Source organism: Poromitra crassiceps, assembly GCF_964638095.1.
Source record: "Poromitra crassiceps genome assembly, chromosome: 1".
Taxonomy (NCBI): domain Eukaryota; kingdom Metazoa; phylum Chordata; class Actinopteri; order Beryciformes; family Melamphaidae; genus Poromitra; species Poromitra crassiceps.
Genome location: NC_139623.1, coordinates 88,903,211 through 88,915,318, shown reverse-complemented (window position 1 = coordinate 88,915,318; position 12,108 = coordinate 88,903,211). Strand labels below are relative to the sequence as shown.

Sequence of the window (12,108 nt, the reverse complement as noted above, 5' to 3'; positions counted from 1 at the left end):
GCATCAAGAGTTTTGTACAAGAGGGTCGGACATCTCCATGAACGAGACCCAGAAGTTCCCCATGTCTGTGTCAGGGTGGAAAATGACGTCAGGGGCACAGTAAAATGATGAAAATGGTACTATTTTAAATGTGCATTGTTGATGATCTGTTGATGTGATAGATCTTAATCTATAGTTTAAGTGATTTGTTATAAATATTTTACACATTTCTGTTTACCTTTACAACCAAACACCGAAAGTACCAAGCAGGCGCATTCCAGATCCAATCGTTTTCAGCCTGTAGCAACGAGCTCGCATTGTGGATGTTGTTTCACAGCGGCGCAGGCATTTCAGATAGACAGATTCGTCACGGAGGGAGCGGAAAGGAAATCCATATATGGTCGAAGCCGGTCAGTCAGAGCGGGTCGCAGCCAATGGAAGAGCTGGCAGGGGGATTTTCTTCCACTGCTGACTGAAATGGACGGCACCAATGGCAGAGCTTATACCAGCAGCCTGTTTCCATGCAGCCAGACTTCTCTCCCGGCAGGGAGGGGGGTCTGGCAAGCGAGACGAGCCTCTTGGCAGACCCAACTGTAAAAGTGGATTTCAACCCCTACAGGGCACTCTCGCTGCATGAAAATTATACAGTGTGTAGAATTCTAACAGTTTACTCTCAAATGGGGAAATCTTGATGAGAATCCTTCACCAACACTACTCAAAAGCCATATACATTGGTTTAAAGCTGAAAAATGTATTTTACGGTTTAATAACTTCCAAATCCTAAAATCTTAATAACCACCAGTAATACTGCATAGTCTTTCACTATTGTAACACTCACCTTTGTGGCCTGTGCTGTCATGTTTCCAGGACTTGAAGCAGCTGAGTCCCATGCTGCAGCGGCGCTAATGCTCCGGTTGCTATAGTAACGGTTGCAGATGCTCGACGCAAATCACATGTATAAAGATCCGAAAAGGTTTCCGCAAAATAATCCTAAAAGTCTTGAGGCAGACCGTCCAGCCCGCAGCTGCGCCCGAGTCCACTCCGGGTTTTAGATGTTCATCCCACAGCAGTCATCATCGCCCGGGTCTGCCGGTTTAGCTAGCAGCTACACAGATGCATTGTGGGAAGCAGCGGGTCATGTTGTCGCTAGGAGACAACCGAAGCATGGCACTGTTTTGCAGAAACTTTACATACTGTAAGTGTCACTTTTGTCTGTCTGGACCCGCCCCCGTTTTCTCCTTAAAAGTCCATCGCTAACAAGATACAAGATGAACATGTGGATTGACTCATCCTGATGTGAATCTCCTCTTCTTGCACTGCTGGTTATTCTGTAGGTTCATTTAGTCTTTACCTTTATTAGAATATCTCACGACGAGGCTAGTTGAAACGTGCAACTACCTGCAACTACTTGCAACCAGCCCCTGCGATTTGACAATCTGAATGGCTGACAACGCTATTAGCCAGCTGGAGTTGAGATGAGACAGGCCAGTTTACACCATTGCAACATTTCCCTGCAACTTTCTAAAACTGTTTCATCTCGTTGTGAATCATTGGTGTAAACTGGGCTTTACAAGTGAAGACAAAATATACCGACATTATCAGGCGGCTGTTGCTCGTCTCCCTCCTCCTCACCACAGACATCCTTCTAGAGAGTTCTGCAACTAAAAACAAACGTCCCAACAGCTCGGAATAATGACTGGGTTCATGTTCATACGATGACCAGAGGTCCCGGTTTGTCTGGGAATGCTATGGTGTCAACACTGATTTGTCTGTATGTGTGTCAATCAATCAATGTGTCCTAATTGCCAAGGCTGTTGCTAGCCTATGACGCTTGTGGCTCTGACAAAATCTGTCAGTACACTAACAGCTAGCTGTCATGCCGAAGAGGAACTCTCCTGAAGTCACTAGGTGTGCTGCTAAGCGCTGAAATAATCGCCCCCCATCCCGATGAAAATGCCTATGGCGCGTGCATGAGTGCATACATGTGTGCGTGCATGAACGTGCGATACACTTAAGGGTCCCGGTGTGTAGCGCAGCAGTAGGTTCCCTGCCTACCAACACGAGGGTCACAGGTTCAAGCCCCCGTGTTCTCTCCGGCTTGGTAGGGCGTCCATACAGGGAGAAATTGCCGTGTCTGCGATTGGGAAGCCGGATTAGGTATGAATCCTGGTCGCTGCACTAGTGCCTCCTCCAGGGCGCCTGTTCAGGGGGGAGGGGAACTGCGGGGAATAGCATGATCCTCCCACGCGCTACGTCCTGCCGGTGAAACTCCTCGGTGTCAGGTGAGAATAAGTGGCTGGCGACTGCACATGTATCGGAGGAAGCATGTGCTAGTCTACAGCTCTCCCCAGATCGGCGGAGGGGGTGGAGCAACGCCCAGGACAGCAGCGGGAATTGGACAAGTACAATTGGGGAGAAAACAAGAGAAAAATCCAAAAAGCCCTTGGTTAAAAAAATATATCCAGGAAGATGTTCGGATTTGTGATGTCTTCTCTGGTCTGGTTCTCTGGTCTGGGTCAGGTCTTTACCAGAGGATACCGACAGGTTCTGGATTCAGTAGGTCTCTTCCAGAACTAGAGTAGAAGGCATCTGGGTCCGTCCCTCTGATGTGTTTCAGTACAGAGGGCGAGAACTGAACCGCGGTCCGCCGGAGGAGTGACACATCCCGCTCGACCTCCTATCCCCGAAGTAACTCTTGAAGAAGGTCAGGTGGAAGAGAGAGAGGTAGTCCCAAGGTTCATCTCTCTCTATCTCTCTATCCTCCTCTTATCACTCCATGAGGATCTTCTCCTTGTCTTCTCGTCTTTTCTCTCCCCTGTTTCTCTCGACCGGCTAGTTGAACATCATCCACGAGTAAAGAGATGATCTCTCTCTCTCTCTCTGTCCTTCTAGTCTAGACAGTCTATACATCTGGGTATCCACTGCTTCATCATCTCTCTCTCTCTACCTCACCCTACCGTCTTCTCTTTCACCTCCTTCCAATTTTCTGTTCAATCTCTCTCTATTCCTCCCTTCATCCCTGTCCAGCTCGTCCTTCTCTCTCTCTATCCCACCATCCTCTCCCACTCTCCCTCTCTCTCCCTGCCCCATTTCCCAGCAGTGTGTGTGCCCCCTTGTTGCCCCCCTCCCCATTTACCTCATCAATAACCATACTGTGTGTGTGTGTGTGTGTGTGTGTGTGTGTGTGTGTGTGTGTGTGTGTGTGTGTGTGTGTGTGTGTGTGTGTGTGTGTGTGTGTGTGTGGGGCGCCGTGCATTAGGAAAATTGCTTCTCTGCGACGCAGCGCTGTTTTACCAAAGTAATCACAGCTGATGGTGAGAGAGAGAGATAGAGAGAGAGAGGGATGGAGGGAGGGAGAGAGGATGGCGTGATCTAGCTCAAATTCTGCTGCTACTGAAGTATGGTTTGCTGCAGCACACACACACACACACACACACACTGACACCATGATTCAAGTGGACATAAAAGCGAGAGAGGCTCGGTCAACTTTTGAACTCCATTAAACTAGAATCTCTCTCCCTCAATTCCCCCCTCTCTCTTTCTCTCTGATCAGCTCAATTCAATTCACTGAGCTTTATTGGCATGATGTACAGTTCAGTAGCCTATATATTGCCCAAGCTTCATCATCGTCATCAATAATGATAATAACATTATTAAGAATAATAAAGCTCTCCCATGATATGATACATGTTGTCTGTGTTACTGTAATCAATCACATGTATGGAAATTCTCTCTCTCTCTCTCTCTCTCTCTCTCTCTCTCTCAATATTTGGGGCGGCTTTGGCTCAGGTGGTAGAGGTAGAGTGAGTTGTCCCCTAATCAATTCAGTTCAATTCAGTTCAGTTGGCTTTATTGACATGATGTAACAAAGACAATATTGCCAAAGCATCAACTAGTACCGATGACTATTGACATTTATGTGAAAAGAAAGGAAAAAGGTACAATTAATAAAATCAAGGAAATAGAAGAAAATATGTTTCCGTCATGTGTATAGGCTACTTCACATAGGGCACGAATGAGGGGTCCACGCGCACCCCCCTTATTTTTTCTTTCTAGTCTGGATTTTTGGCATCCATAGGACTTCTAAAATATATCTAATAATGTAAAAAATCTTCTTGGTATTTTGATGATACCAAGAAAAAACCCTGTCCAAAATGTGGTTTTTTCAATGTTTGATTCTTTCAGAGACTGTGGCACACTCAAATTTTGAGCTAGGTCAAAGGTAGGGATATCTTTTGAAACTAGAGAACCTACGGTTTCCAATGGGGCCAAGCTTGTCATGCTAGCTTGTCGGGAAGGGGGCTAAATAACTACAGTAAATAAATAAATAACACAATCACTGGCCATTTAGTCAGGCCTTGCTGACAGAGTTGTTGCATGCAGCCTCTCCTCTCTCTCCCCAGAGGGTTTTCATAGTCCACTTCCCGGCTGATTCCAACTCTGCTCAGGTGTGCTCCTCCACTCAAGTGTGCTCCATCAGCAGCTAACAAATGGAGCTCTCCATGGTGCTGAACCCGTGTTGACTAATTTTGGCCACTAATTAGTAATTTTTCCCAATTTACTCTGCCCTAATTACCTAATTAAAAAATCAGGGTGTCCGGGTAGTGTAGCAGTAGATTCCCTGCCTACCAACATGAGGGTTGCAGGTTTGCGCCCCCGTGTTACCTCCGGCTTGCTCGGGCGTCCATACAGCATGATTGGCTGTGTCTGCAGGTGGGAAGCCAGATTAGGGGTATGTGTCCTGGTCACTGATATCTTCTATAATAAAAAGATAAGTTTCTGTGTGTGTGTGTGTGTGTGTGTGTGTGTGTGTGTGTGTGTGTGTGTGTGTGTGTGTGTGTGTGTGTGTGAGTGAGTGAGTGAGTGAGTGAGTGAGTGGTAAATGGTAAATGGCCTGCATTTATATAGCGCCTTTATCCAAAGCGCTTTACAATCAGTAGGTTGATTCACCCATTACACCAATGGCGGCAGGCTACCACGCAGGGTGCTGGCACACCATCGGGAGCAATTTGGGGTTCAGTATCTTGCCCAAGGACACTTCCACATGCAGACTGGAGGAGCCGGGAATCGAACCACCGACCTCTTTTATCCAAAGCGATTAGTGGACGACCCGCTCTACCTCCTGAGCTACAGCCGTGGAATTCTGTGGAATTTTGTTCGGAATTTTGTTCGGCCACAGCCATGCCGTTGTACGTGCAATCGGGCTGAAACTTTCAGGAAGTGTAAAGATCACTGCTGCGGCTGACCTGACACAGCCAGATTTTTTAATTAGGGCAGATTAATTGTCCTAATTACCTAATGATTCACCTCATGTTGCCCCGCCAACTTTTTCTCTTTTGTGTCAGACGCAATTGTATTTGTTCTTCCGATTTCAGCGTTAGCCGGCCGGTTTGCATTGTAAACATCGATAAACTGTAAATTATGAATGAAGTTTGGCAACATTCAGCTTCTACACTGCGGCAAGCAGATGGTTTTACGCTACCACATCGATCAACCATCAATGACTGGCAGGACGACATCCAAAAATGGTCAGGGGAGATCCTGTAGCCATGCCTCCTCATTTTTATGGAAGGTTTGTGAGCTATTTTTAATCTCTCCACTACTTTGTTAATACTGTATGACCGTGCACTTTTTGTTGTACTGGACAGTTACATGCTTATAGCATTACTGCTGCGAGGAGCTTGATGGCTGTCGACAGTGTTTTCGGAATTATTCTCAGTAGGGGTTGACAAATAGTAGTCCGGCCGGTCACAAAGCCAGCACTCCTCACTGCTCGGTGAAATTTTCCAAATAGGCATTATTCTGATCAACTGGTCACATACTGTATTTGGAATGTTACGTTCTCATCTGAAAAAATATTAAAACTTTATAACAGTTTGTGTTTTTTTGCTTAAAAACTGCTTTTTGGCAAGTCTAAAAATGATAAAGGTCTAAGAAGTAATCTACTTCCGGGTCTAAAATGGAAAAACAATTACAAAATTATGTTATGCGGAAGCATCCAGATATGGGAAAATGATAAGGTGAATAAGTGATGTGTATAAGTAATCAGTAAGTAATCAGTTGTGTATAAATAAAGGAGCAAAAAAAAGAAAAAGATAAGAATTTGAGTGTGTCCTGGAGGCTTTGGAGACCACTGTGTTCCAGACCAGAGGGGGTCTAACTCCCAGGGGGAGGTCTAACTCCCACAGGTCCACTAGGAATAGGAATGAGAAGTTTGTGTGAGTGTGTGAATGAGAAGAATTTTGTTCGGCCAAAGCTTTGCCATTTTACGAGCGATTGGGCTGAGACTTCCAGGAAGTGTAAAGAGCACCATGTGCGGATGAGGGAACCAGATTTTTGAATTAGGTAATTGCCCTTATTACCCTAATTACCTAATGATGTGATATCACTTGAGCAATGATGACATCATCTGGTGATATCATCACTGATGACATCACTCAGTGATGACATCATTCCCTGATGACATCATTAGTGATTTATGATGCTGAATTTGAGACCACTGTGTTCCAGACCATGGGGGTCTAACTCCCACGGGTCCACTTGTGTAGAGAATTGGTGATGTCACCAGTGATTTCATTCGAGCACTCCGACCCCCTGGTCTGGAACACAATGGTCTCCAAAGCCTCTGGGACACATCATACATCACTGATGATATCACTTATTTGGTGATGTCACTCGAGCACTCAATGATGATGTCATCAGTGAGTGATGTCATCAGTGATGATGTCACCAGATGATGTCATCATTGCTTGAGTGACATCACATCATTAGGTAATAGGGCAATCATTAGTTAGGTTAGGGCAATTAATCAGCCCTAATTACCTAATCTGTCTCTGTTAGGTCATACGGAAGGGTGCTCTTGACACTTCCTGACAACACAGTCTCACAGTTCCTGAAAGATTCGGCGCGATCACACGTAAAATGGCATAGCTTTGGCTGAACACAATTCTGCTCACTCATACACACTTGGCATGGATAGGATTAATTACATACTGTATATTTCCCTCTGTCTGTCTGTCTGTCTGTCTGCCTGTCTCTCTGTCTGTCTGTCTGTCTGCCTGTCTGTCTGTCTGTCTGTCTGCCTGTCTGTCTGTCTGTCTGTCTGTCTGTCTGTCTGTCTGTCTGCCTGATTGACTGAGCTCTAATCTCAGCTGAGAGCTTTCATGTCCGTCTGTGTCAATATAACTCCTATTGGATTGCATACTCTTCATTATGAAGTGCTGTGTGTGCGCGTGCATGCTTGTGTGTGTGTGTGTGTGTGTGTGTGTGTGTGTGTGTGTTTGCTCTCCACTAAATGAAAGTTGTCAACACTCCTCTTCATAGTGACCACATGATATCTCTGTCTTACTGTAATCAATCACATGTAGCCCCCCCCCCCCCCCCCCCTCTCTCTCTCTCTCTCTGTGGGTGTCTTGACCTCATTACCTGCAAATGTAAGGTATCCATTAATTAAGTTTAATGTCTTGGTCTCTTTGGTTTAATTTTAGTTCCACAAATTAAGCATACATGTATTGAAGCTCATGGTGCAGTGGCGTGGCTATTCCACCTTATGGCAATTTAGCAATGTTTACGTCTAATCGTTTTCAACATGGAACAGTCCTACCGCTAACCCTAGCCTCCCGCCACCCACATCGCCCTAGCGACCCCTAGAATCCTGACTCTCTACCACCTTCCTATCCCTAGCTATACGGACCCTTTTCCCTAGCCCCCTCCCACCACCCACAACCCCCTAGCCACTCCCCTTACCCACCCCCTTATCCCGAAAAAATGAATCTGAATCTGGGTGTTTAATCGCCAACATTTTTGGAGATTCGCCTATTTGCCATTGCCGATAGTAAAAGATGTCTTTATCTTCACTGTGCGTGCATTAGAAAGTGTTGTAAGTGTTGTATGGGTTTTATTTTTTTATTTTTTTGTGGATATCTGTGGTCTCTTGTGTTTGTGTTATGTAATTTTGTTTAAAAAGAAATGAACAATAAAAACTTATATGTATATATATAAGTATATGGTATAGCTGACTACCCCAGTTCAGTTGCACAAAATATACATCCCATAAGTAAATCCATAGCGAGAACTAACGAAGAAGGTTCCATCTGAAACCAAAATGAATTCCTCGTTTGCCTGAGGTGCATGCGCTGTACTGATGACTACACACAGCGCATGCGCCTCAGGCAAATGAGGAAGTAACTTTGGTTTCAGAGGGAACCCTCTTTGTTAGTTCAATCAATAGGTAATTAGGGCAATTAATTGGCCCTAATTACATAATTAAAAAAAATACAGCTCCATTAGGTCACCCGCAGGGGTGCTCTTTACACTTCCTGAAAGATTTAGCCCGATTTAGATTTAACGTAAAATGGTATAGACCCCTTATACGACTACGTCACACTGACATCACGCAGCGTCAGATGCGCATGACGGAGGTAGAAAGACAGAGTCCGTGCAGCCCTTGCAAGTAGCTGATCTGCGGCTGGAAAACTAGACCAGCTAGACATGTCTTTGTGTTGTGCAGTGGGATGCCAGAATCGGAAAGCTATTGTAGCCCAGTATTCGGGTCCACCTATTCACACTTGGTTAATAAAATAATAAACGATAGAGCCAGGCTGTAACGTTATAACAAGCTTCACCTTTATTCTCCCCACATATTCTGTTCTATGGCAACCCTTGAGGGAACATACACAGCCTCGCATACAGACGCAATAGAACACAACACAACACTGAACAGTCTGTTACACTATCAACAAAGCAAGGACTAAAGTTTTACCGAATCCCGTCAACTCATACTCCTTTTAATGCTAACCGTAGGCGTCTTTGGTTGCAACTAAGCCATTAGAAGAACTGATTGGAAAGAGGAAATCATAAAAAATGCCCGACTTTGCAGTGCTCATTTCATATCAGGTAAGCTGTAGCTGTCATCGCTCAGTTAGTTAACAACCAAGTAACGTTAAATAATGTCATTATTGAGTTGAGCTGATTGGACATTAAAAATGCCCGACTTTGCAGTGCTCATTTCATATCAGGTACGCTGCCTGTAGTTCTAGGCTAACAGCCACATCGCTCGGTTAGTTAACAACCAAGTAACGTTAAATAATGTCATTATTGAGTTGTGCGCATTATCAACATAACAATATATCTTTGCAAGTTACAGAATAACTATCTACGCTATGTATTGCTGGCCACTCTAGGCTTGGCCATTTCTTCTTGTCTTTTATCCATTGACACGGCGCCAATGCGTATGGGTCTGTAAGACGTATCCCATTAACCAACGTTAATTTTGATGCATATAACATTGCTTATCACTAGGCGATAAGCTGTTGTAGTAAGCCGAGAACTGCATTTTAAAACTAAAATCTAACTGTGTGTCGCAGATGGGCGCAGAGCAGTCCTGACAGCGGCGGCTTTTACACAGCTCTGTGTCTGTCAATGCCGGGCTCCCGGCTTTTTACCTCCTTGATGCGCGCGCAGCTCCAATGCTGACAGCTGTATAAGGGGTGTATAGCTGTGGCTGAACACAATATTCTGCTCACTCACTCACTCACACACACTCACACAAACAGACACTTTGCTTTCTTATTATAAGATTCAGAAGTACCTTGGCCACAGTCCACAGTCTATTGTTGATTGATTTGAGTTGAAGACAGAATGACAGTTTAGTTTTTGGCTCTCCCCAGACTCAAATATTACGTTGAATCAATACGCTCTGCACACTACTGCAGCATGCAGTAACGTAGTAAATGAGCGTAAGAACTGGGTCTGGCATTGAGACTATTTTTGGCTTATCTTCTGCCTTTTCACTCACTTGAGCCTGAGCAATGTGCCTGATATTAAACTCCATTTCCCATCAAGCCGTTCACCAGTCTGCCATAAAGCAGACCGTTCTGCTGTTAACCAACAGCATTTTCAGATGCCCCTCCCTCTGCCGGGTCCAGTTTCACAATTTGAGCTAGTTGACAGGTTGTTAAAAGCAAGGATATTTTTATTTTTTATGTTTCAGAGAGAGACACAGGCCCAGGAGGGGATAAGGACTGCTTCAGCTCTCCCGCTCACTGCTGGTTCATTTTCGCTTTCTGCAGAGTCCACAGGATGGAGACAGCCTCACACCAAACTCCTTTCAAATAAATGTCATTCAAAGGAAGGCTTTGCCAATTTTCAACCCATTTTAAATCATTACAATGTCAATAATATATGCAGATGAGCCTTTACCTTGTCTTCATGTTTTCCTGTGCTGAGGAGAGCTCTGCAGTTTATTCCAGGTTCATATCAGAATGACGCATTGTGAGTCATTACGCATCATTCTGATACTGAGGTAGAGAAGAGAGTTTATTTTATCGAACTCACAGTCCCGTGGGAAGATCGAGTTGAGGAGGCTTATGAGCGCAAGAAAGCTAGGTATGCTGAAATGGCAGCAGAGGCAGAGCAGCGAGGTTGGAGGGCTCGAGTGCGGCCTGTAGAGGTGGGCTGCCGTGGTTTTGTGGCAAAGTCCGTTATTGCCTTACTAACTGAGTTGGGCATTCGGGGACGGAGCCTGAAACTTGCGGTTAGCAACATGTCTCAGGCAGCAGAACGAGCAAGTGAATGGCTGTGGATAAGGAGGAAACATGCTAGCTGGGGAGCTCGCTAAGGTCAGATTGATTGTTTGTTGTTGGTCATGATTAACGGTCCGCATCAACAGGGCTGAATCATTGACAGTGGTGGTGTAGTTAGGGATTGTTTGTTGTTGGTCATGATTAACGGTCCGCATCAACAGGGCTGAATCATTGACGGTGGTGGTGTAGTTAGGGATTGTTTGTTGGTCATGATTAACGGTCCGCATCAACAGGGCTGAATCATTGACAGTGGTGGTGTAGTTAGGGATTGTTTGTTGGTGGTCATGATTAACGGTCCGCATCAACAGGGCTGAATCATTGACAGTGGTGGTGTAGTCAGGAATGTCATACCGAATCGACCTGGATAGCTAGGCTTAGATAGTGAGGTAATATGCAGTTGTGCGGTGGTAGCATGGAGGGGGGTGTTTCCAGGACGCTGGATTACACCGTTAAGCCTTCTTGAGGTGTCGTGGGCCTAACTTAACGAAACGTCGGTGAAGGAAGGTGCCCACTTGAAAACCCCAATGACATGCTTCATACTGCTGTTGGCTAGGGTAGGTAACTGGTGATTTGTGTCTTGTTTATTAGTTTGTTAGCCTGTTAGCTTGTTTTATTCTGGATTGGGCTTCTAAATGTGTTTTTCCTCGGATTTTGGCACAAGGGATAGTAACATCTTGTCCTGTGTATTAATTAATACTAAAGCTAGCTTAGGCTAGTGACTGTTGTGAATAGTGCAGCTGACAACTAGGGAAAGACCTAGTGACAGCATGGAAAGACAGCTGACAGGAGGGATTAGACCCCACCGGGGCTGCAATGGGTTAGCTGCTCATTGTGGCAGTAGCCAAGGCCAATAGGCCATTGGTTACACCCAAACTTGCTACGAAACAGAATTATGAAAAAACACCCCTAGAGTCTGCGAGAGCGGGGGCGGAAGATGACTCACCTATGGTTGACACGGTTATTGACTCTGGAACGGACTTGACTATGAGTAGGGAAAACATGTCAGTGGAAGCCACTAGTTCAGATGTAGATGGAAAGAAGCGTCAGGTTTGCTTGTGTGGCTGGCAGAAGGTAACAACTTTGAGGGGCCTTAGAATCCATCAAGGCAGGAAGAGGTGCTTGGTAGAGGGAACACAGGGACCCCGCATTGATAATTATTTCTTAAGAAGTTTATCAAGTCAGTCGGGTGAAGTCCAGCGACAGGAAGTAACCCACAGCTCGCAGGACATCAGCACCCCTGATGTTGAGGCAGGTCCTAGCACCGAGGAAAGCAGAGAGGCCAGCCAGCCAAAAAGGGAGAAGATTAGCGGTCAGAAGCCTAGAGTTAAGTGGCCAGGTGCAGCGGAAAGTAGGAAGTGGGAAGATATCAATAGTGATTTGGTTAGGATGTTAGAGAAGCTTAAAGGAACTGCTGAGAGTAAGTTGGAGAAAATGGGAGATTGTATTTATGATTATGGTAAGGAAAGGTTTGGCGTCTTTGAGAAAAGGAAGAAACTAGAGGGTGAGGTAGTTAAATCTAGGCGCCAACAAGAGATAGATAGACTTA

The 12,108-nt window shown here is 45.3% G+C and overlaps 1 protein-coding gene across 1 annotated transcript in view; it reads right to left on the bottom strand.

The window, feature by feature from the left end:
• The window catches only part of LOC310798129 (rho GTPase-activating protein 24), a gene marked incomplete at both ends in the record, with an annotated part of 31,420 nt that extends 30,551 nt beyond the window's left edge, over positions 1 to 869 (bottom strand). Inside the window, one exon of the mRNA XM_083660615.1 lies at positions 818 to 869. Coding sequence (XP_083516741.1) covers positions 818 to 869 — 52 coding nt within the window. The remainder of the gene's footprint in view (positions 1 to 817) is intronic.
• Positions 870 to 12,108: the final 11,239 nt, after the last annotated feature.